The 25,820-nt window shown below is 42.5% G+C and overlaps 1 protein-coding gene and 1 long non-coding RNA gene across 5 annotated transcripts in view; both read right to left on the bottom strand.

Moving 5' to 3' along the window:
• RSBN1L (round spermatid basic protein 1 like) overlaps nt 1-21,278 on the bottom strand; it is a 97,780-nt gene extending 76,502 nt beyond the window's left edge. For 2 of the 4 annotated variants that reach the window (XM_048836453.2, XM_048836455.2), the window contains exon 1: nt 20,668-21,278. In XM_048836453.2, coding sequence (XP_048692410.1) covers nt 20,668-21,226 — 559 coding nt within the window. In that variant the 5' untranslated portion in view covers nt 21,227-21,278. The remainder of the gene's footprint in view (nt 1-20,667) is intronic. The other 2 variants (XM_048836454.2, XM_048836456.2) reach the window with 1 other exon arrangement.
• On the bottom strand, nt 15,000-19,149 carry LOC125630470 (uncharacterized). Its single transcript, XR_007354676.2, has 2 exons — nt 16,516-19,149; nt 15,000-15,295 (listed from the first exon to the last, which is right to left on the bottom strand). It is a non-coding gene; the product is annotated as an uncharacterized LOC125630470 (long non-coding RNA).
• Nucleotides 21,279-25,820: the final 4,542 nt, after the last annotated feature.

The raw sequence follows: 25,820 nt of genomic DNA, 5'->3' as shown, positions 1-25,820 counted from the left end.
GGATGCACAGGGGTTGGGCAGATGGGGGAGCAGCTCCCTGTACAGGGATCCCCCCTTGCAGCTGAGGAATGCAGGAACAGGGAGTTTGCAGAGCTTCCTTCAGCCAGGGGAGAAATCTGGAGATGGGTCTGACCTGGCCCTGGATGCCATGCAAGGGAAGAGGAAGTCCTGTCCCCCCCAGCCCAGCCAGGACTAGCAGCTGAGCCCGGTGCAGGATAGAAGCCACCAACCAGGTCTTCCCTAGTCCTGCCTCCTACCCAACAGTGATTTACCTCTCTGCTGGCTGCCCTGGGCCCCTGAAATATACTGCTTGGGAGGGTTGCATGACTACTCTTGTGGCTTCCCTTTGCTTCCCAGTCAGCAAGTCATTTTTCTCTAGGAAAGCAAAGATCTGCAGTGAACGTAAATTCTGTGCATGCGCACTGCTGCAGAATTCCCCCAGAAGTACATTAAGCAGAGGAAACAATGCTGGGCAAGAGGTGCACCTCCGGAACCCTGGTTTCTTTGTCTTTGATTCCAACATACCAGAACAAAGGAACTGCATCAGATCCTGAGCCAAAAAAAGAAAAAACACTGAATGCCTAATTAAAGAAGTCAGCAGCACTGGAAATGATCTAGTCCAATAAATCCAATTCCAAGGACCTGGCAAGGTTCCTGACCCACCTATCATCACAGTTGTAAGGAAATGATGTAGTCTGTGTGCCATATCCCTTTTACAGATGCCCCCTTCAAACATTCAGGGGTAGGAGACATGAAAGTGCCAGTCCAAGCCTTCTGGCACATCAAGAATGGGTATGTGAAGAGGCCCCTTGAAGAAATACCACATTTTAAAGTGGACTCACATGGAAACTAGTTTTGGAGATATTTTAGGCTGCATTCCATATTCAACATATTGAATTCACATGAAATTCAAAGGAATTTTGAGGGAGATGCCAAAATTGAGATATGGCACACAGTTCACAATAAGAAAAGGAGTACTTGTGGCACCTTAGAGACTAACCAATTTAGCTCACGAAAGCTCATACTCAAATTGGTTAGTCTCTAAGGTGCCACAAGTACTCCTTTTCTTTTTGCGAATACAGACTAACACGGCTGTTACTCTGAAAACAGTTCACAATATAGTTAATTTAAGCTGATTTAAAACTTTTAGAGAAACCAACTCAAGCACGACAGTACTTATGTAGAACATCAAAACATGAATAACTCCTTTACCAAGATAGATAAGAGCCAATACACAGCAAATTATGTTTAAAAAAATAAAAAGTAGTGCAATTAAATCTAAGATTAGTTTTAGCTCCTTTATTATTTTTAATCCTTTTGAAAAACAGACCACTAGAGAACTGCTGAAATTATGTGGTTCCACTTAGAAAAAGAAAAATAGTAAATGTTTTATCTTGTATTTATAATTTGGAAGAATATGCAAATTATAAGAATCTTCTACGATATATTTCAACCAGATGTTCATAGGGTAATCTAAAAATATATTGGTATAAGTGGACCAAATTCTGGCTGAAAAATCCAAGGCCAACAGTAGGAACCCAAGACAGATATTAGACCTTACTCTGCTTTACCTAGAAAGCTGTGGAGAGACTGTTCTAGAAATCTTAAAGTAGCCACATATGGGCATTCAACCCCGAAGCTCAGAGGCTTGACCTTTATGTTACACAGAAACTGCATTCCACAACACATACGATTCATACTTTGCAGATGTATATGAAGTGAGGGTGGATGGGGCTAACAGCAGCCTGTATATAGATGGGTTTTATAGAGACAGACAACCATGTTAGGAACCTTTTGGTGTAGCTACATAACTTGACCTCTAATGTCAAAATAAACTGCTTTCAAATCATCATTTATTAAGTACCACAGAAGTACACTTTATACAGCATAGTTTAGCAGCAGAGATGACAGTCTGAAAGGATTTAAAATGCAAAAATAGGAGACAAATAAAAACCTATACCCAACCTTGTTTTAAGCGATTTCTTGAAGGTGGAGACTGAGGGGGGTTGGTATGTTAGTGAAGTAATATTAAGCAAGATATTTATGGGGGGAGGGAAGGTGTAGTTTTTTGTTTTTTTTTTTAAAGACATGCACCATACATTAAGGCTCAGAGTACATATATCCAGTCTAACACAACATAATTACATCTTGCAAAGGACAAAGACCATTGTCCACAAAACAACCAAATCACCAAATTTTCTCCCTACTTGAGAAAAATAGCACTTGGACCATCCTGAATGTCAGTAAGCTTGTGATTCATTAAATCTGAAGAGGGAGCAATCTCCAGAGCCAAAAACCCAACACCAGAAGTGTCCTGCCCCCACAACTGCCTCATGGCATTAAACATCTGAAGTTTTAGTTCAAGCACCTGGGCTGACCTCAGCTGATAAGGAGAAAGTTTCAGATAGCCAATAACCTAACCAGAGTGGATAAAAATCAGATTTTTTTTTTTTTGATAAAATACTTTTTGCGGGGGAGGGGGAGAGAATCCTATCTAAAGATAGTTTTAATTAAGATACATCATAGCTCAAAGATATCTCATCATGGAATAGGGATTATAAATTCTAATTCCACAGTATGAAACAATATATTCATATAATGTTTAAAAAAAGTTTTGTAAATGAGTTCCAATAGTTCATGGATTAGGGGACCCAATCTTATGGGTTCCAGGGACTTGTGGATAGATTTAGTTTAATCTTTCTATCTACCCAATGGGACTCGGTATCTTCTAGACTGAGCACTATCAGAGATGCTTAGTTTTGCAGTTCTCAAACTGTGGATTAGTGTCTCCAGAGAACATTTGTTAACAGCAAAAATAAAATAAATAATATTATACAGAGGTGAGAAATAACAGACCTCAACCCTATTGTCCCTCTGCAAATTTGTGTACACAGAGTCAATCCCTTACCTCTCTCAAAAAGTGCAAAAAGTTTCAAAAAGTTCAATGAATTAGAAGACTGTTGGGGCGGAATAGATCTGGAGAAAGAAGAAGTCTGGAGATAAATGTGAGAAGGGAGTGACAGGCAGTAGTAACAAAAGTGAAACTGTTTGAGCAGCATATTCCAGAAGTCTTGAGGTCTTTCTGAGTGTAGCCTTCATTGATTTGAGATCTACCATACTATTCTCACTAGAAGGAAAAACCTATAATGGCAGCAGGCTGTAAAAGAGACCCAGTTTGGGAATATTTTAATGAAGTTCCTCTACCTGTGGGTAAGATAGGCATGCGTGCAAAATGCAAACAGTGAAACAAAGAAATGCAAGGCCTGGTTGCCCAAAATAACGACATCATGAGAAGTGTTCCTTCTCAGGAGGAAGCTGCATTGAAGATGATGAAAGGAACATGTCTGAACATGCAGGATCTTTGGGTTGGTAAACTTTTTTATTTCATACTTCTTTCTTAAGGACTGCCTGTCTTCCTTCTGGACTATTCTTGAATTCTCATGTTTGAGCAAAAAAATATAGTTGCTACTGTATGGTACTAGCATTTTAGATGCAGTGTAATAAAAAATAAATAGCTGAAATAGGTAGATCTTCCTTTTACAGTTTCACCTTTAAAGTAGTACCCAGTGTCAGTGAATGCATTGGAGTAATACTAAATGAGCAGTGTGGCAATAATAATTAAATAACTGCATTGACTTATTTTGTTTAGGAGAATCCATCCTCAACATACAGGATTCTGAAGACTATCCATCTTCAAGATCACCATCATTTTCTATAGTTTCAGAGTTATCTGCCAATGATAGCGTTTCAGTCACATCATGTATGTCACATAGCCACAGTGTATCACCTGTAGCAAAGAGAAAAAAAAATCTCCATCATCCAGAAACAACCATAGGTAAGTTTTTGATAAGAACCAGCAGATTACAAAAAAAGAGGTAATTGATGAAAAAATTGTCCAGTTTGTTTATGCAACAAACTCTCCTTTCCGTATAATTAAGAACCCACACTTTATTAACATGGTTCAGTCATTAAGACCAGGATACAGTCCACCCAACAGTGCAGGTGTCACAGGCAAACTGCTGGATAAAGTGTATGAAAGAGAAATTGAGCAGTGTGCAACAGGTCTAGAGGGTGAAATTATTAACCTGAGTCTTGATGGGTGGAGCAATGTCCACAATGATCTTGCTGTATTTGCTTGTGTGGCAACAGAAGAAGGAAATGTCTTCCTTCCAGAAACAATTGATACATCAGGAAATGCACACAGAGCAGAATACTTACAAGCAGCAGCAGTAAAAGCTATAACAAAGTGTGGAAAAAAAATTTAAAATGTCTAGTACGCAGGCTGGTCACAGACAATGCTGCAAATGTATCCAAGATGAGAAGAAATGTAGAAGAGAGTCCCAAGCTAACAACATACAGTTGTAGAGCTCATTTGATGCACCTCCTAGCCAAAGACTTCAGTGTTCCAGAAATAAAAGTTAAATGTTGTTGAAATTGCAAAATACTTCCATAACAACTACTTTGCAGCAGCTGCTCTGAAAAAAAGTGGGAGGAACCAAGCTAACTCTCCCACAAGACATGTGATGGAACTCAGTCGTGGACTGTTTTGAGCACTGTATCAAAAACTGGCCTAATCTGATGACAGTTTGTGAACAAAATCGTGAAAAAATAGATGGCACTGTCACAGCCCAAGTTCTCAACATTGGGATTAAGAGAAATGTTGAACACATGCCGAGTACCCTGAAGCCTATTTCTGTAGCCTTGAACAAAATGCAGAGAAATAGCTGTTTATTTGCTGACAGTTGAAATTTGGAAGGAACTGAGTGAGATCTTAAAAAGAAAAATATGCAATGACAGAGTTGAATTACAAGCATTAAAAAAACGAATGGGACAAGCACGGTCTCCAGCTCCTTTTCTTGCAAATATTCTCAATACTCTGTACCAGGGTCAAACCTTAACTGCTGAAGCAGGGGAGTTGGCCGTGACATGGGCATCCAGCAATCAGCCCTCCATAATGCCAACTATAATAAACTTCAGAACTAAAGGGCGAACCATTCAAGAAATAAGTTTGCTGAGGATGTTTTAAAGAAAGTCACACCAGTGAACTGGTGGAAGTCACTTAAGCACTTGGATTCAGAGACTGTTCAAGGGATAATCTCACTTAACAGCAGTAGCTTCTTCTGCCGGTGCAGAAAGAATATTTTCTTCCTTTGGACTAATTCATTCTAAATCGAGAAATCGTTTGGGACCTGAAAAAGCAGGAAAGCTTTTTTCTTTTCCAGATTAAGAACCCACACTTTACAGGAACAAACAGGAAAATGGTGAAGATGACTGAGTTAGCTGCAGAAGCCAGTATTTTAAGTTTCTCGTGTTGACCTGACTGACGTCGTCAAATTTAATTTGTTTTTTTTAAAATATATTTCATTTAACTATTTTAGTTAACAATTTTAACAAAAACAAACCTGATTTTAAAAATCTTGAATGTTTAACTAAATTCAAAAATGCATATGCTTGTTTTGTTAAAATATTGTATGTTTGCTGTTGAAGAAAAAAATCCAGAATACATAAGGTTGTTGTTATAGTTAAATAAAACAATTTAAATGTCTGTCTGGTGATATTCTCCTCCTAATACAACATGGCAAGAAAATCCTCCAAATATTAATGATTATCCTGTTGAACTGGAGACTGTTCACATCCCAATGACTTCATAAATATCTGCTTCAGTTACCTTTGGTAAATGAAATAACCAAACAATTATTCATTTTCTGATATAGTTGTAAAAGCTAATCTGAAAAGTTTTCAAAATAAATCGCTCTATAAATGTATAGTGTGCATCTTCTAAAAATGAAACCTACATCTCAGTTGCGAAGAATATGTATTAAGGTTATAACAGCCAACAAGAATGCACTTTTATGTAGCAATCCAAGATTAAATAGAGTCTTCTTGACTAGTGATTTAAATCAAATCCACCCTGAACCTAACCATACTTAAAAGACCATCACGGTGAATTACACCTGAAAGACAGCACGGTTGCTGAAAACCTAGTATGTTTATTGACTACCATCACCTAGCAAGCAGGAAATACCATCTGCTGCTTTCAAGTAGTCTAACTATAGCCCCATGTAGAGCATATTGTCAAATCAAGGCGACAGACTGATTACTGTGGCATGGTCTAGATTTCTAAGGAATACGTTGTAGATGCCTAACCAGGCAGAGAGAAAAAACTGAGCACCCTCACAGTAAGGGCTGGTGAAGAAAAGATAGAGGTCATCCCCCGATTGGTAGCCCCATCAACCAAAATAGTCTTGCAGTCTTCCACAGTGGCCTCGCATACATGAGGATCAGGAAAGATGAAGCCTCATGGAACTGTACAACAGGCACTTGAGAGCCAGTAAGCAATAGGCCCAAGCCTCTGAGAACAATGAAAATCATATGACCCACACTGGATGGGTCCACAAGCAAATCAACAGAATCTAAAGTCAACAGTATCAAAGGCAGCTGACAAATATTAATAAAATTAAACATGGCTACCTGACCAGCATCCTTTGCTAGAATGAAGTCAACCACAGAGACCAGAGCAATCTCAATGCTATGCCCAGTCCAAAACACAAAATGAAAAGAATCAAGGATATCCAAGGATTCCAAATGGCATGGAGGTACAATTTTCTCAAGTTTCTCCTTCTCAACAACAAAAAAAAGTGGATTAGAAGCAGGGCAATAGCTGGTGACTTTGTCAAGCAATATATTGAATAAGGGCTGATCACAATGTAAAGTACATTTCTACACTGGAAAGAGACCTCCAAAAAAGAAAAAATAAAATAAAAAAAAATAAAAAAAGACAGAACAGGCTGTCTGGGTGGAAGCCGGTACTGCTTCGTAAGATTGTCTCTTGAGTAGCCAGTCATTGAGATACAGGAAGACTAAAATCTCCTCTTGATGAAGGTAAGCAGCTACTATCACTAGAACTTTTGAAAATACTCAGTATTGAAAATGATCCTGGCCCATGGTAAATCTAACTTGTTTCCTGGGGGGTGGAGAGGGGAAGAGTACGCGGATAATTGGGGCCCTGTAAGTTAAGGGTGAAAACCAATCTCTTCTAGAGGAGGAATTATAGCTTCCAGAGTCACCGCCTTGAACTTCTGAGACTTTACAAATTTATTCATTTGTCTTAGATCTAAGATGAGTCATCTACCATCCTTCTTTGCAGCAAGAAAATACTTTAATAAAACCCCTACCCTCTCTGAAGAGATGGAACTGGCTCTATTGCTCCTAAGCAAAGGACAGTGTGCCCTTCTTGATCATGAGAGGGACCCCGAAGAGGGAAGAAAGAGAGGGACATAAAGTGGATGGTGTAGCCCGATGTTATCCGCCTCTATGACTTGTCTGTTGTAATTCGCCACTAAGCCTGTTGGAAACGGGAAAGGCACTCTCCAAAGGCGAAGAGGTGGGTGAATGGTGGCAGCATGTCAGTTAGAGATGCATAAAGAATCAAACCCCCAACAAACCATCAAACTTGTTTCAATGATGACTGGGCGAGTTGCGCTCTCTCTCTAGAATGTGTGTCTCTTTCCAGCGGGTTCAGTGGCTATGAAATCCAGACAACTAGGCAGGGTATGACCTCTGGGCAATTTGAGACCTACTAAATCTCTTTTTGTTCGTAGGAAAGTATATACCCAGAGATCTTAACATTGCCCGGGAGTCAGTGTATGCAGGAACTTATCCATGGTTCATGAGTAAGGCTGTAAGTCTGTCACAGAGGTCACGGATTCCATGACAATTTTTGACTTTTGCAGCGGCTGGTGCTGGCTCAGGGCCTGCCTGAGTCGGGCAGCCACTGGACCAGCAGTAGCAGTTTGCGTGTGTGCTAGGGGGCTCATGGCTAGGGGCAGGGGGTTGGAGGGTGCCTATTTTTAAGAAGGGGGAAACAACAAGTCTGTTAGTTTAAAATCAGATGTATGCAAGGTCTTAGAACAAATTTTGAAAGAGAAAGTAGTTAAGGACAGAGGTAAAAGGTAATTGGGATAAAATACAACATGGTCTTACAAAAAGTAGATTGTGCCAGACCAACCTGATCTTTCTTTGAGAAGATATTAAAAAAAAAAAAAAAGCAGCCAACGGAAATGCAGTGGATCTAATCTACCTGGATTTCAGTAAGGCATCTGATACAGTTCCACATGGGAAATTATTAGTTAAATTGGAGAAGATGGGAAAATTATTCTTGGATAGAGATTACTACTCCCTACCCCAATTTACTCCTTTTAAAGATGTTTGATTTGACTTCCACCTTGGATGTAGTAATTTCTACTTCCATATCCTCATTTCCATCAGCCACCCTGGCACTACTCCTAAACTCATTACCCTTTTTAAAAACTGAGGCTAAGTATTTGTTTAGGTGTTGGCCATGCCTAGATTATCTTTAATCTCCACCCCATCCTCAGTGCTTAGTCAGACTTCTTTTCTTGTTTTCTTTTTATTTATATGGCTATAGAACCTTTTACTATGGGTTATAAATTTTTTTCAAGGTCCAACTTCTGAAGTTAAAAAAAGAAAAGAAATTGCACAAGGAGAACACGTGAATCTACCCATCTATTATAGGTACCTATATGGCCCCAATCCCCTCAATCTTCTTAGTGCCATATAATCCTTAAAGCATTTATCCTCTCAATACCCCTGTGGGGTAGAGATGGGAAACTGAGGCAGAGACTAAGTCATTTGTCCAGTTTCAGACAAGAAGTCTGAGGCAGAGCAAGGAATTGAACCTGGGTGTCACGGTGCAGACTAGCACTTTAATTACTGGACCAATCGTTCCTCGGGGGGCTGGAGGGGATACTAATAGGGACTATTTTTGCACATTTCAAAAAAAGTTATGTAAAATGTGGCATATTCAAGATGCACAAACACCATGGCTATAGACGTTTAGGAGGAGCTGCATAATACACTTGCACGTTCACCACTTTTGAAGAATGCAGGAGTTTCAAATTCATGTTGATACAGGCTTTACTATATTTAACATTCTCTTTTATATAATAATATCTAAACACTACACCTACACTTAAATGCAATCAACTCAAACAAGAAATGACTGTTTAACAGTATACTCTGCTGTTAGATCAACACAAAGAATCCCATTACAAGGAAATCTTCCTTCCCATCCCCACCCCAAGATACAAACCAAGCAATATCTACTGAATTAACTCAGAATGAAATAAGAAATGCATAGTCCCTCTCCAAATCATTTTATTTCAAGGGGTGGGGGAGAGGGAAGGGAAGAGATGGGTGTGGACATTGTTTTGTTTGTTTTTTTTAAGATAGGGAATGGGCAATTCTCATTTATACCATAAACTTTAGAATTTACTAATACTGGAAAGTATGGTAATTATCTACTAACCAGATATCTTGCTGGTATCAACAATTTTCTAATTTTGTCTCTCAGCAACGTAAAATCTGAGGGAAGGACAACCCTGTTCAGAATTACGTAATTTAGCCCAAGGTCTATTGGGGGCTTTCTATACATATAGTGTTTTAAAAGGAATGATCATAAAACAAGCCAGTCAGATTGGCAGATTATTCCCAGTCTTGGAAGCATAATACATGCAAAACAAATGGTAGCAGCAACATTTTAAATATAGTATCCCATAGCCTATGAAGACGCAAGAGAGGTTTAACCGGTCTGGAAGCAACAAGCTTTAGGACCTTGTAGCACATCAGAAGGCTGTAGCTGCTTTGCATTAATTTTCCAGATGGTAACCCATATCAGTAGTCAATCACAGATTACATTTTAAGTGTTCTTCCTCTGCCTCCTCCCTTTGATTTAAGGAGAATTGTCATAAGGCAAAATATTTACAAATTACTGTTAAAGGATAGTCAATCTTGTTAACACCAAGTGTGTTACACTTAGGAAAAAATTAAGAAGAGTGAATGTAGAATATTGGTCTGAATCTGCCCCTCCTCATTTTACTACTAATATTTTTTAAAAGTGAAATCTCAAGTATCCATTTGAGATCCATTTATTTGGTTATGTAGATACAGAGGAATGTTTAACTGTTTAAGAACACTACTTCATAGGCTGTGACACACCTACGTATGTGAAGTGCAGGCAAATACACAAGAGCAGGCCCCCAAGACTTGTGTGCAAACAAAACAGCATTTTTGGAATACAGAAAGTTATTTTCTTCTTATTCAAACAAATTTGGCTAGTGTCCCTTTAAGCAGGGAAGAAAAGAACTTGGAATTGGAAACATTATTCCAGAAATCTCCTTGCCAGTGGAGAGAAGGAAATTTTCCCTTGTGAATGGTAAAGAAGAAACATTTCTGAAGAATTTAAGGGAGTCTAAGTTTTCATCTAAAAAGATATAAGGGTCTACTCTTCATGGTTCCAAAAGAAGGCCTTCTAAACATATACAAATGCAGTTTTTGTTTTCTGAATATGCAGGAAACAGCCTGAAGAGAGAGATGAATTTACAAATTTAAGGCCCCAAACCCAGCCTGAGCACTAGGGAGTTCTGCCAGAGATTGGAAGAGGAGGAAAACAGGACACTGCATCAGTACAGCAAACAAGGCCACGAACTCCAGTTTTAGGGCTAAGGACTATGCCACTAGTGTCCTAACTACATGCAGAAGAATGGTCAGTTATTCTGTACAGCAGCAATCAACCTCAGCCAAAGTTTCTGCAGCACAATAGCATGCAGAGCTGGATTCTAGTGTGCATCTCTATATATGCCCACCATGTCCTGTCCCCTCACATCTTGCTCCACAAAACAAAACCTGTAAGAATATTCTGTGGGAACAAAATAGGAACAGGATTTGGCCTCAAGAGAAGTATATACTCCCTCAATTCTTCTCAGCAAGTGAAGATTCTCTCAGTTTTAGTTTTATATTTCAAAACTAAACTTCTGTATGTCTGGAACTTCCAAGATAATTCCACCATCTCCCAGACTGCCCTCATACTTCATGTGCACTTAATTGTTCACTACTGCTCAATCTAATGAGATACTGGATGACTTGTAAGAAAGCTGATCAGAAGCTTCCGGAAAGTTAATGATAGCTGAGAAAGTTCCTTCTATGTTCTGAAAGTGAAATAAGACTACCAATTTCTACTTCACTGAAGAAAGAAAAGGGGATTGAGGAAATGTTCACATGAAGCATCATACAGAATATGAAGGAAATGAAAGCAAACCAAATAAAGAGAAAGGGTTAAATTAAAAAAAAAAAAAAAGGAGGCAAGCTCTCAATTCCACTACATGTGAAAAAGATAAAAATATATTTTCCTGAAGTCAGTGGGGAAGTCTGAACGCCAAGCAGGATCCACAGCAGATGTAAAGTGAAGTAATACAACTCTGGCAATTTCCATTTTTCTATTTCTGTTGGAGAAGCCCACTAAAAAAGTTAAGCCTACCAAAAATTCTGAGAGAGCTGGAACAGCAGAAGCAAGGAATGAACTACTGCCGCATGACCAAGGAAGTGTTGAGGAAGGACTCCACCTACCCTGGCAGGACAGCAGAAGCAGACAGACAGTCTCTTTCCACTACAAAAACAGAGTTGGTTCTTGAATTAGGATCCATTAGAAAACAGCAGGTAAATAGTTTCCTTATAACGCTTTGCCAATTTGTAGCAAAAAAGAAAAATTACCTCACTGGACTCCCTTAACAGTGATTTAGTACCTTCACTATAATTCTGAACAGTAACCTATCCTATCAAAAGTTATTAAAATTTCTCTTATTAGAAATTTAGGTAATGTCAGCCCTATCATGCTTAATTAAGGCAACAGAGGGCTGGTAGAACCCTAAACTTTAATTTAAAACATTATTTTCTAGCCCTTTTCCTCAAAGACTGACAGAATGTAACCCAGCCATTAAGAGGGGCACTATTGGAATTTTTTTCTTCATAAAGAGACTTCAGAGCTTTGTAAATGAGAGCTTCACATGTTGAGAACCAAGAGGCCACCTAAAACTTGTTGGAGGTTCTTCCCTCCTGTGGGCTTAAAGAAAACTTTAAAAAAAAATCCAACCCCTCATAGCACACACACATAGTGCACATACTGCCAGAGGCCTGGTCATCCTGTGTATTTTATAGTTCTGTTGCTGCTCCTTGGCTTTGCTCTGGCATGGAGATTTGTCCTAGGAGTAACCCATTTCCTTCATTTACTAAACCTTAGCATTCCAGTGACCATTGGAGAGATGAGACTGGGTGTGCTCTCTCCCCATGGCAAAATTAAATCCAAGAACTTCTTTATGGGACCATGTGGAAGCATGGGGAACTACAACTGCCTCACACCTTGTAATGAGTCTGAGTCACAAAGAGACAACATGGGCATATGCCAGAAGAACAGACCTGAGGGTGGGGACAGGAGGCGAAGACACAGGATATCTTACCTAGGGGATCCTGACTCTAGAGCTGTGGAGTGTGCATAATTAACCAGACAGGTCAGTTCAGCAATGACCAACTGCAGCATGGATAGCCATAGAAAAACTAATTGAATTGAAGTATTTATATCAGAATGGCAACTCATCCACATGGACCCTGCACCAATGAATTCCAACAAAACTGAGTTAAGTCAGTGAAGTGAAGTGGCTTAATAATTTAGTTAGCAAGATAAGCAGACAGAAGCTCAGGTGTGTGCGGACACAAGGCAGATTGTGCTGGAAAAAGAAAAGTGCAACTTCCTTGTGTGGACAAGTCTCAAAAAAAGGAAGTGTTGATCCACCTCCTTCCTCCACCTCCTTGTTCTCACTTATCTCCCCCTCAAGGCCTACAGACGCAGGGATCCCCTTCCTATGACATTAGGAAATCTGTAGAAGGAAAGGGAGCCTCTTGGAGGGTAAAGAAATCATTTTCTTTTCTGTGGATTTAAGAACCACCCCACACACACTAGGTTCATCAGCCAACACACACCCCCCAGCCAGAAGCTGCTCCCTCAACGTACGCCTACACTACAATGAAAAACCTGCAGCTGGCCCATATCGGCTGACTCAGTCTGCAACGCTGTTCCATTGCGGTGTAGACTTCTGGGCTCAGGCTAGAGCCCAGGCTCTAGGATCCTGCAAGGCAGGAGGGTCGTAGAGCTCAGGCTGAAGTCTGAATATGTAAACACTAGAAGATGTAAACCAATCTGTGTATTAAAGTGCCTTTCAGATGCTTCCTTTTATGGTGGGTAAAAATTAGCTTTCAATCTAAAGTGTCATCTTAATGTTAATCATTTAAAACCACCATTCATAAACTCTCACATTTCAGAGAAGGTACCAGTGGGCCTCTAATGTTAACTTGCCCAAAAAACAAACTGTGCATTTCACATTTTCAGAATGAGTATTTGTATTATGCTAGCTTAAACCTGAAATGCTAGGTCTTTAAGCTATGGTGTTAATCATCATCAGGCAATTTGCAAAGGCAGTTAGGGTCAACAGTTTGAACTACCTGGTGCATCTGACAGCATACTAACAAGACACGAGTACTCACATACAACGAAAGTTTTTGGTCATTGCTTTGCTTTTGCAAGGCAATCAGGTATCAGAAGGAAAAAAAAGTGTTTTATGCATTTCACCTGCTGTTTTTGAAGAGTTCAGATACCATTTTCTACTCTAAGGTTAAAAGAATTCAAAAAGGACAAAACAAATATACTCCCACTTTTATTCACCCTATTAACCCACCAAACAGGTTAGTGTAACATAATATGGTCAGTGCTAGTAGAACAGAAGACCAGGACTCATTTTACATTCTCATTTGATAGTCCCTTACTCTGCTGCCTCGAATATCTCCAATTTTATGTGACAGTCTTGAACAAACTAATATGCAATTTAACAGTTCTTTCAATACGAGGATCTCAAAGAGGTTCACCAAAAAAAATAAAATAAATAAAAAACAAACAAACATCAATGAATTAAGCCTCGTATCTCAAGGTGCTGAGGAAATATTACTCCCATTTCAAGAATGAGGAAACAGAGAGATTAAAAGATTTGCCCAAGATAAGAAAGTCTCTTGTATATCGGTATATAGAATCTAAATCTCCCAATTCCCAGACCTGTGATTTAGCCACATCACAATCCATCTCCTTAAAATACACTCTTTTGCTGCATATTCACATTGTCATCTTGTTATTACTGACCAAGACTTGTTAATAATGACCTTTGTGTTTGGAAATTGATATGCTTATATAGTGACACACACAGCTTATATATATAAATAATGCAGGGCCAGTATATCTTAAATATGTAAATCGTTTAAAATGTTTAACAGCTATAATCAGTATCACTAATACTGTGATTATTACAGGCCCCAGCTGCCTTAAAAAACAAAGAAATATCCAAAGTGTAGAACCATATCACACCACTTACTGTCACCTTGTGAACTGTTCTTCCTATCTCCTAAGGATGAAATGGAGGGAGTGTGAAGGGAAATTCAATGAGAACTAATGTATGTCACTTGCACAGTAAGCAAACATTTCATATGATAGGTTACCAAAACAAATAAAATTTAAAAAAATGCACTAACAGCAGCCAGGGTCACAGGGAAACAGAAAGAGGTAGAAAGTTGTCTCTTCTCTAATATACAACATTCAGAAGAAAAGGTAGGCTGCTTTTCTTAACTGTAGAAGGACATCTACCGTAAATCTGAATAAAGGTACAGAAAAACGCATATGCCTTCTGAAGGTAACCTTTTCTGCTACAGATCTCAATTTTTTTAAATGAAAGGCAGTTGCATCGTTTTGACATCTTGTTTATGTTTGATAGCATGGCATTCTGCTGAAGAATCCTGTGCTCTTTAGCTACTACAAGATTTTCTGAATGAGAATCAAGTCATGCTTGGTCATGGAATTTGATCTAAAATTTTACCTCTATACCTGTTATATTGCTTTAGGATGATGGTAAGTTTTCAGTTTTGTTCAGAAGAAACTGAGGATGGTCATTGTATGCTTTTACACAGCAACGGATTACTTAGCACAGGGTACATGACAACTCTCATCCTGGGATTCTGCACCAAAAAAAAATGTCTGTGCATAGTATTCTAAAGTTCTGCAAAATTATGCATATTTTATTTATCAAAGTAACACTATATAATCATACCAGTTTCACTTATTTTGGTAGTTTATTTCAAAATAAGTGTCACCAACTATATCTGTAACAAAAACAAAAAACAATATTTCCCCCAGAGTAGAGAGTTAAATAAACTCCTATGACAACCCAGTTTCTGTTCCTCTACCCCCTCTCCCACCAGAGCCCAGCTGCTGGCCCTGCCGAGCCCAGACACCTGTGACCCCCTCCCCCACAGAGCCCAGCTGGGGGGGGGGGCATCTTCCGGAGCCCAAGAATCCAGAGGGAGAAAACCTGGGTCCCAGGCTTGTGCAGAGTTTCCTGCAAGCCACCTTCTTCCTTCAAGAAAAGGAGTACTTGTGGCACCTTAGAGACTAACCAATTTATTTGAGCATGAGCTTTCGTGAGCTACAGCTCACTTCATCGGATGCATACCGTGGAAACTGCAGCAGACTTTATATATACACAGAGAATATGAAACAATACCTCCTCCCACCCCACTGTCCTGCTGGTAATAGCTTATCTAAAGTGATCAACAGGTGGGCCATTTCCAGCACAAATCCAGGTTTTCTCACCCTCCACCCCCCCACACAAATTCACTCTCCTGCTGGTGCTAGCCCATCCAAAGTGACAACTCTTTACATAATCAAGTCGGGCTATTTCCTGCACAAATCCAGGTTTTCTCACATCCCCCCCACATATATATCACATTGGTGGATATATATGGCCATCATGTGCCAGCAATGCCCCTCTGCCATGTACATTGGTCAAACTGGACAGTCTCTAAGTAAAAGAATAAATGGACACAAATCAGATGTCAAGAATTATAACATTCATAAACCAGTCGGAGAACACTTCAATCTCTCTGGTCACGCAATCACAGACATGAAGGTCGCTATCTTAAAACAAAAAAACTTCAAATCCAGACTCCAGCAAGAAACTGCTGAATTGGAATTCATTTGCAAATTGGATACTATTAATTTAGGCTTAAATAGAGACTGGGAGTGGCTAAGTCATTATGCAAGGTAGCCTGTTTCCTCTTGTTTTTTCCTACCCCCCCCCCCCCCGATGTTCTGGTTTAACTTGGATTTAAACTTGGAGAGTGGTCAGTTTGGATGAGCTATTACCAGCAGGAGAGTGAGTTTGTGTGTGTATGGGGGTGGGGGGGATGTGAGAAAACCTGGATTTGTGCAGGAAATAGCCCGACTTGATTATGTAAAGAGTTGTCACTTTGGATGGGCTAGCACCAGCAGGAGAGTGAATTTGTGTGGGGGGGTGGAGGGTGAGAAAACCTGGATTTGTGCTGGAAATGGCCCACCTGTTGATCACTTTAGATAAGCTATTACCAGCAGGACAGTGGGGTGGGAGGAGGTATTGTTTCATATTCTCTGTGTATATATAAAGTCTGCTGCAGTTTCCATGGTATGCATCCGATGAAGTGAGCTGTAGCTCACGAAAGCTCATGCTCAAATAAATTGGTTAGTCTCTAACGTGCCACAAGTACTCCTTTTCTTTTTGCGAATACAGACTAACACGGCTGTTACTCTGAAACCTTCTTCCTTCAGAGTCTGCTGGGAACTGCAGCTCCTCAGAACCTTCAGCTCCTCCTGCCCCTCCCCCACAGCAGTATCATTTATTTGGGGGTTGGGAAAACTGGACTCTCCAGTGGCCCCTAGTGGCAGCCAGCAGCTCTGCAGCACCAATTCTGTGCGGGGGAAAAGGAAATTCTGCATTGCGCAGTGGCACAGATTTCCCCCAGAAGTACATACTCAGATTGTGTGGAATCTAAGCTCTTCTTTAAAAAAGGTTCTCATTCTCATGGCTGCAGAGAACCTCCCAAAGGATAAACAGAGTTTAAATCAAAGTTATGATGTTCAAGTGTCAACATTAAAGACGATCATGGTGATGGCACTGCCAAGCCAACATAAACCAATCATTCTGGTGGACGGAACAGGTTAGGAGGGAGAAAAGCCCTCAAGGAGCAGGAACTGGGAGCTGCTGCAGAAAAGAAAATACAGAAATAAGAGTTTAGATACTACATAAATACTCTATTGTCCCATTGATCTCTGTGGGAATTACCTACTATCATTAGTGTCATTGTGGAAGGAGGGAAGTATGCCATTTTGAATTTATACCTGGTCTCTCAGACCATAATAAAACATGGGATTTGTCCCTCTCATCCAAATGAGCTTCACATCCTTAGTCTACAAGATTTAATTTCCTTTGCATTACTCAGGAAGAAAAGGTTCCTCAGTAATGAGCCCACTTACCAAAAGGAAGATACCCAGTAAGTGAACAAAAATCATCAGCCCTGACTGATTAAAGATCTAAGTACAATCATTTGAAACACAAGGAGAACCCCCACTCACACACTTCCTTTCTCCCCTCCAAATCATTATTTATTCTCTAACCACCATACAACAAAAAATTAGGACTATGGAGATGCCACTGTCAGACAGGGGAGAATGATTTGCAAAGACAACTTTTCTTGACAATTGTGACAAGGCAAAGAGTTTCTTCACATTCCCCTAAACTCATGCCAATTATAAATACATTTCAGAAGCAAGTCTTCCAATCTTTAAGACATTTAGATCTTTAGTATTACACTAAATTACATTAATAATATTTTTATAAAAACAAAGCCCCAATACTCTATTTGTCGGTTTCTCAGCCAGCTGCTATTTCTCATTTCAGCAACACAATGGCTGAAAGCAGAGTTCAGTACCATTAACAAAAAGACTGGCTGATACACAGACCTGTTTAAAAAAAAATGCTATTTCCCTGCCAATTCAGGATTATTCCCTAAGGTACATTTACTAGTCAGTGCCTTTTCCAACCTAATTTTAAGCGTCTAAAAACAGGACCATCACAGTGTGTCTCGGAAGACTGTTTCTGCAGCCTGCTATGTATGTCAGGAATTTATTATATACAGCAGTGGTTCTCAACTAGAGGTACGCATACCCTTGAGGGTACATAGAGGTCTTCCAGGGCGTACGTCAACTCATCTAGCTATTTGCTAGTTTTATAATAGGCTACATAAAAAGCGTTAGCCAAGTCAATACAAACTAAAATTTCATACAATGGCTTGTTTATACTGGTCTATATACACTATACACTGAAATGTAAGTACAATATTTATATTCCAATTGATTTTATAATTATATGCTAAAAACAATCAATTTTTTAGTAATAGAGTGCTGTGATACTTTTGTATTTTTATGTCTGATTTTATAAGCAAGTAGTTTTTAAGTGAGATGAAACCTAAGACAAATCAGACTCCTGAAAGGGTACAGTAGTCTGGAAATGTTGGGAACCACTAGTATACAGGTCACATTTTTCCTTTTTAAAATTTAGTTTCATGATTCTAGTTAGACTAGCAATTTGCTATGACACACAGAAAACTCAAAACTTGTAAAGCATGGTAGACATCCCACCAGGCGGTGTTTATCCCCATCCTTAAAACACCAAAATCAGGGCTTGAAGAATATACCTCTGCCACTATATCATTCCCCCTCAGTCTCTTCTGGGATCTCCTCTCCCTTGAATAATTCCAGTACGTACCTCTGTTAAGACTCAGAGCTTTCCTCAAGCAAAATGTGAAATTTATTGTTTCAATTCTGCCCACCATGTTCTGAATACTAACAATGAAAAAGTGACCTTGTAAATTTCATGATGCTGCTCATCATTTTCCCAGCAGTAAAATCAGGGGAACTGTCTGGCTGCAGATTCAGGATGATGACACTGCTTCAGCTTATATTAATTCACATTTAGAAAGTTATAATTACAGCCAATAGAGCAAGATTGGAGGGGGGAAAAGAAAACCACACAGTGCTATGCAAAATTTATGTATTGTGGCCCTCATTTGCTTTGAAAAGTTTTATCCATTAGGGTGCATGGATTTTTCAAGCAATAATTGAAAGGTTAGGACAAATGTTCACAAGGCTTTACAGCTAAAATCTCAAGTACTTTTGCCTGTCCATATACCGTCTCTATTTGTCATTTCCCAGAAAAAAGCTTGTTGTTGTGGCACCTCTAATAAAGAGCCAACCACTATTTTCAAGGGGGCCCAGCTTCACCTGACAATTTTTATCAGACAGTATCTTTTAAAGACTTAGAGACATTTTATCTTGCTATTGTAACATTGTTTCCACAAATGCATTTATATGTTTGTGACACATTGAGACCATATAATACCACTCTGAACAGAGATTTTTTCCAAAACTGCATAGCTCTTAGTACCCATTTTCCTAGCAGGCAGGCAGGACTTCATCCCTATTAGACAGATATATGGAGAATTACCTTTAAAAAAAAAAAAAAAGTATTTTTGGTGAGACTATGAAGGTATTTTCTTCCCCAAATTAGTCTTAAGTATTTTACTTGTTCAACTATTGTGTCTCTGGCTTGTCAATTTAAATACCAGAAATGTCTAGTGTTTAAGACCCCAATCCCAAAGACCTACGCACATGCTTAACTTTAAGCTTGTGAATAATATATAGAACTATTCACACCGCTAAGCATGTCCTTAAAGTCTTTACAGAATCACGGTCTAATATCAATGACTAAAGATATTAATAGAAAGAGCCTAATTTTTAAAACAACAGCTGTAAGTTTTAACTAAAATGGCCACTAGCCTAAGATAGTTCTAAGCATCAGAAATTGTTCTTCTCATGGCACATGGGAAGTGAAGCTTGTAGACACGAAAGGTGTGTGATGATTTTGGTCAAATATAAAAAGCCAACACATTATCTACCTCTCCTCCAGAAGAAAGTTCAAGCTCTCTGTAGTTATGTTCACCCACATAATTCAGCCCAAAACACCCGCTCCCAAGTACTTCTCAGAAGTTTTACCCTGATGATCCTCTGGAAAGGATTTTGAAGAGGCATTCAGATGGGGTGTTCAATGGCCACCTTTCTAGAGTCTAGAAGCATGTTGTTCTCTGCCACTGCATGACACAACCCATAAAAAATTAATGGGGGAGGAGGGGGAAGAGAGAGGGAGAGAACCACACCAGGGTCTCACGTCTATTACAGAAAAGCGTTTGCAGCTTACACCTTCTCGGAATATTCATTATTTCCACACCAATGGCAAGAAGAGTTTCATTTGATGAACTGAATCAGACCACTAGCCATCCTTATTTCCCTAATAGGTATGAAAACCCAAGGCCTCTGGCAGCTTCCAGCTGACGCCATCGCTAATTCCACACCCCCTTTTTTGACAGGATCCGCCAGACTGAGCTGTTGCTGCCGCCTTCTCTACGAAGCCTACACCAGAGCTCCAAGCCCAAGGTCGGGCTTCCGCTGTCGGGGGTGGCCGCGGGCATACTCCCTTAGAGACACCGCTAACAAGCCAACGTATTGACTGGGGGGAGCGGGGAAGAGAGGCAGCCATTCCGATCAAAGAGTAACTCAACATTACAACCATTTCCTGCTCCCCGCGCAGCAGCTTCAGGGAGACCCAAAGCCCGAGAAACCCCCACCTGCCAGCCACGCCCTCCCTCCCCGCCGCGGTGCAGTCCCCTCCCTGTCCCCCTCCAGGCCCTGCCACATCCCCCCTTGGATTGCTCCCCCACTCCTCCCATCACCGCCTCCTCAGTCACCCTCCCTCCACGGCCTCCACTGAAACCGGCGGCTTCTCAGGTGTCCCGGCCGGGCAGGTTTGAGGGGTCCGTCACCCTGCGCCGCAGAGCGCAGCCCCGGGCACCCACCTTTCTGCAACAGCAGCTTCACCTCGCCGTTCTCCTCCCGGCCGGCCGCACTCAGGCCGCCTCCCGCCGCCAGGGCCCCGTGCTTCCTCTTCTCCTTGTCCCGCTTCTCCTTGGGCCTCTTGGGTTTGCTGGTGCTGCCGCTGCCAGCCCCATCGGCGGCCGGGTCCAGGCGATGCCTGTGGTGGCGGTGCTGGTGCTGCGGGTGGGAGGGGGCCGGCAGCAACACGGCGGGCGGCAACAGCTTGCCGTGCAGTTGAGAGGGGAAAGCGAAGCCTCCCCCGCCCCCAGGTGGGCCGGCAGGGAGCGCCGCGAAGCCCCAGGCGGTGGGGCCGCCGTAGCCCGACGCTGGCGGTGGTGGCGGCTGCCTATTGCTCCCGCCGCCGCCCCCTTCGCCGTTGACGCGCTTGGGGCCCTTCAGGCCCTTCTCGTCAGCTCCCTTCAGCCTCTTGGCGGCCGGCTGGGGCCCCCGCGAAGCCTTGGCGGCCGGAGGCGGCCTAGCGCCGAACGACTCCTGCTCCGGCGGCGCCGCGCCGCGAACGGGACTGGAAGACTCCGCCATTTTGGGCTCCTGCTTCTATTTACTCTCCGCTCGGATCAACCGATCGCACCGGGAGGGGCGGGGAGCAGGGCGGCGGCGCCGTGGCCTCGCCCAATGGGAGGGGGAGGCGCCGGAGAGACAAGGCGCCCAGCCAATCGCAGGGGAGAGGAGCGAGCTGCGAGGCGGATAGGGAAGGCGGGCTCGGGTGAGTGCGCAGTTGGTGGGTGAGGGGTGGCAGGGCTGCTGTCTTGGACAGCTCAGCTGCTCGCGGGGCGGAGACACTTGAAGCGGGAGTCGGCAGGAAGGGGAGGCTGAGGGGAGCGAGCGACCGCGCGGCAGCCTGAGGGGCAGGCAGGGCGCGGGAGGTGGCTGGGACATGGAGCACAGCGGCTCCTCCCTGAGGCAGGGCTGGGGCCCCTAGCGCACCACCGACGCCTGCCTTGGGTGCACCCAGCGTGCACGCAAGTGGAGGGAGGCTGGCGGCAGCGTCCCAGGGCAGGCCCTGCGCAGCAGCATGGGAGGAATAGCTCATGGGGGTCAGCACGGGGCGGGGATGAAGAGACTGTTTCAAGCGGGGCAGATTATGCCACTTGAGAGGGGTGCATAGTAACCTGGATCTTCACATGGCCCTGCTCCAGCCGGGGTGCAGCATCGGGGGCCGCTCCACGGAGCTCCCAGAAGCAGCTGCATGGCCCCACTCCGGCTCCTACGCTCTCTGATGGGTCCCTCCAGCACTCCAATGGGAGCTGCAGGGGTGGTGCCTGCAAGCCGCCTGGCTGCGCCTCTGAATAGGAGCCGGAGAAGGGACATGCCGCTGCTTCCGGGAGCTGCTTGGGGTAAGCGCTGAGGCCAAGCGGCTCTCCCCACACTCCAACCCCCGGCCCCAGCCCTGATCCCCCGCCCAACCTCCGAACCCCTCGATCCCAGCCCACAGCATCCTCCTGCATCCCAAACCCCTTAACCCCAGCCCCACTACAGAGCCCGTGCCTCCAGCTGGAGCCCACACCCCTTCCTGCACCCCAACCCCCTGCCCCAGCCCTGATCGCCCTCCGGCCCTCTGAACCCCTCCGTCCCAGCCTGGAGCATTCTCCTGCACCCCAAGCCCCTCCTCCCCAGCCCCACCCCAGAGCCTGCATCCCCAGCCAGAGCCCTCACCCTCCCCACTCCCCCACCCCAGCCCGGAGCCCCCTCCAGTACCATGAACTCCTCATTTCTGGCCCCACCCCAGAGCCTACACCCCCTCCCATACCCCAACCCCAATTTTGTGGGCATTCATGGCCCACCATACAATTTCCATTCCAAGATGTGGCCCTTGGGCCAAAAAGTTTGCCCACCCTTGGCTTAAGAGGTACCCAAATTCAGTGGAGATTCTCACCCTAAATAATCAAATGAGATTAACTTGGCTCCTAATATTAGGATCCTTCGAGCCACATGAGGGAGCTTAGAACTTCAGAGAGTGACTGAATCTGCAATAGCTGTAATTGTATCTTGTTTAATTTTACCATTTTAAATGGCTAAACCTTTCCTAATGTGACAATCACAATTACATCTTCATATGATTGATTTTTTTTTTCTAACTTGGCTTTTTTGTTCATGTGAAATGTTTTCGATCAGATTTTTTCTTCTATTGAGAAGTTGTAAGAATAGATCTATAATCACAGGGATGGAGAAAACTTGAGAAATATTTATACACACAATTTGAACTCATAATTTATCTCATATTTCAAAGGTAATCTTCTTGGCTATAGTCTTTTTTTAACATCCAGGGGAATTTAGAGACAAGTTGAGAGGTCGTCAGTATTTTTCCATGAATATAATAGAAAATGTTGAATGGTTAAATTGCTAATATAAATTTGAATACAGGATAAACACAATCCGATGAAGTGAGCTGTAGCTCACGAAAGCTCATGCTCAAATAAATTGGTTAGTCTCTAAGGTGCCACAAGTACTCCTTTTCTTTTTGCGAATACAGACTAACACGGCTGTTACTCTGAAACCTGTCACTTCATACAAAGATCTCTTTACATACCTGGATTGTAAGCTCCTTGGAGCAGCCACCATCTTGTTCTGTGTTTGTACAGTGTCTAGCACGGGGTGGGCAAACTTTTTGGCATGAGGGCCATATCAGGGTTCTGATATTGTATGGAGGGCCAGGTAGGGAAGGCTGTGCCTCCCCAAACAGCTTGGCCTCTGCCCCCTTTCCACCCCCTTCCACTTCCCGTCCCCTAACCATGCTCCAGGACCCCACCCCCTATCCAACCTCCCTGTCCCGACTGCCCCCACCCCTATCCACACCCCGCCCCCTAACAAGCCCCCCAGGACTCCCACGCCTATCCAACTGCCCCCTGTTCCCTGACTGCCCCTATGGACCCCCTGCCCCATATCCCCCCCCCCCCCCCCGCTCCCTTACCATGCCACTCAGAGCACCAGGACTGGCAGCCGTGCCGCTCGGCTGGAGCCAGCCACGCCATCATGCAGTCCCGCTGCCCAGAGCGCTGGCAGCATGGCGAGCTGAGGCTTCAGGGGAGGGGGGACAGCAGGGGAGGAGCCGGGAGCTCAAGGGCCGGGCAGGACAGTCCCACAGGCCATATGTGGCCCACGGGCTGTAGTTTGCCCACCTCTGGTTTAGCACAATGGGGATCTGGTTCATGATGAAGGCTCCTAAGCACTATGGTAATACAAAAGAAAATAAAAGAATCAGACAATTTACTGTGTCTTTTGCATCAATAGAGAAAATCCCACTAGATTTAGAGTTTAGTGTTCAGTAAATACTACTCCTGTTACAATTATTTTTTATTTATTATGTTGGAACTGTTTTGGGAAGCTTAATACGAATCTCATTCTAAGATTTTGTACTGTCAGGATGGTACCCTAGATTTCTCTTTTAGTCAGTCCTGTAGAGACATACATGCATACATAGTAACTGCAGTCCTCGTTTTCTAAATTGCCTTAGAATCAAAACCATGACACTCAGTTCCACCTAAAATTCCTTCAAGATCTCACCCTTTTAGATTTATTCATTTCCATGGGTTTTATATGTGACAGATTCAAACAATTTTACACTATTCATAGTTAATCTGGTAGAATCATAGAAGATTAGGATTGGAAGAGACCTTAGGAGGTCATCTAGTCCCACCCCCTGCTCAAAGCAGGACCAACACCAACTAAATCATCCCAGCCAGGGCTTTGTCAAGCAGGCCCTTAAAAACCTCTAAGGATAGAGATTCCACCACCTCCCTAGGTAACCCATTCCAGTGCTTCACACCCTCCTAGTGAAATAGCATTTCCTAATATCCAACCTAGACCTCCCACACCTCCCTGTTCTGTCATCTGCCACCACTGAGAACAGCCGAGCTCCATCCTCTTTGGAACCCCCTTTCAGGTAGTTGAAGGCTGCTATCAAATCCCTCCTCACTCTTCTCTTCTGCAGACTAAACAAGCCAGTTCCCTCAGCCTCTCCTCGGAAGAGCTAGACTTGTGGTTAGCCCTGTGCTGTTTCACAAGAGAAAAAGCCACATTGCACACTGGCAGTGCTAGCCACCTCAAAAGGGGAAAACACCTGTGACCTACCCCCTCCAAAACTTGTATAAAGGGAAACATAAGGGCCACCCTGTACCCAGGTGGTACAGTGGCTGTGCTCCTTGGAACTCCAAGAAGAACTGTGCCTGCTCAAGAAGCCACAATTGAGTTCAAAGTAGCCAGTCTTCTATACAGTACCATTGTGTAGGTTCTAAGCTGACATTGAACTGAAAACTTGCATGAAGTTCACAAATTCTGTCATCTGGGATTTGTTATTTTGACAGTTTTTAATGACTTTTCTTAAGCATAGCCTGTCTCTCTTTGATTAAATCAACATTGACTACAATGTTATGAACTCCAGTTTTCCAAAAGTCCCTTGTATTAGTCAAAATGCCCTTGTCTCCCAACCTAATAGTACACTATTGTATCCAAACCTCCTGACTTAACTCCAGATTTTATTAAGTTTTGCATGTCCTCCTGAGACTTGTAAAATTGAGGTTTACATGTAATTTAATCAAGTGCCCCGATCAATCTGCAATCAGTGTAAAAATATTAATGCAACTAATAGTTAAATTGATATGTCTGTATTATCCAGAACTTTCCTAAATAAGACCTATCTAGTACTTTCCAAGCATAGATCTTAAGGCCTTTTACAAATGGGCTGAGTATCAAACATTGAAACTGACAAAAAGGTGCTGAGCTGAGTATCAAACGTTGAAACTGACATAAAGGTGCTGGGAACAGAATCCAATTCTCTGATTACCAATCTCTCCCTGTGTCCTCTGAGCCACAGTACTTCCCCTTCATCTACTCATTTTACTATTAGAAGTCATTTACTGTATATAGAAATCATAAATGTACAGAATGCTTTACAATTATAGATTAAGACATGTTCAATCTCCCAAAGATGTTATATTTTAAATAAAACAAAACAGTGGGGGGAAAAAAGAGGTGAGATTGCTTGAAGAGGTGGTTTTACTAGAATAGATACGAAGGACATAGTGTGTACTTTGTGGTTGAAGCCTGAGATAAAAGGGGGAAGGAAAAATTAGATCAGAGAAGGTGGACCAAAGTATTGTGAAAAGCATAAGGAATG

The sequence above is a fragment of the Caretta caretta genome, chromosome 1, assembly GCF_965140235.1.
Source record: "Caretta caretta isolate rCarCar2 chromosome 1, rCarCar1.hap1, whole genome shotgun sequence".
Taxonomy (NCBI): domain Eukaryota; kingdom Metazoa; phylum Chordata; order Testudines; family Cheloniidae; genus Caretta; species Caretta caretta.
This window is presented reverse-complemented; position numbering and strand designations above follow the sequence as displayed.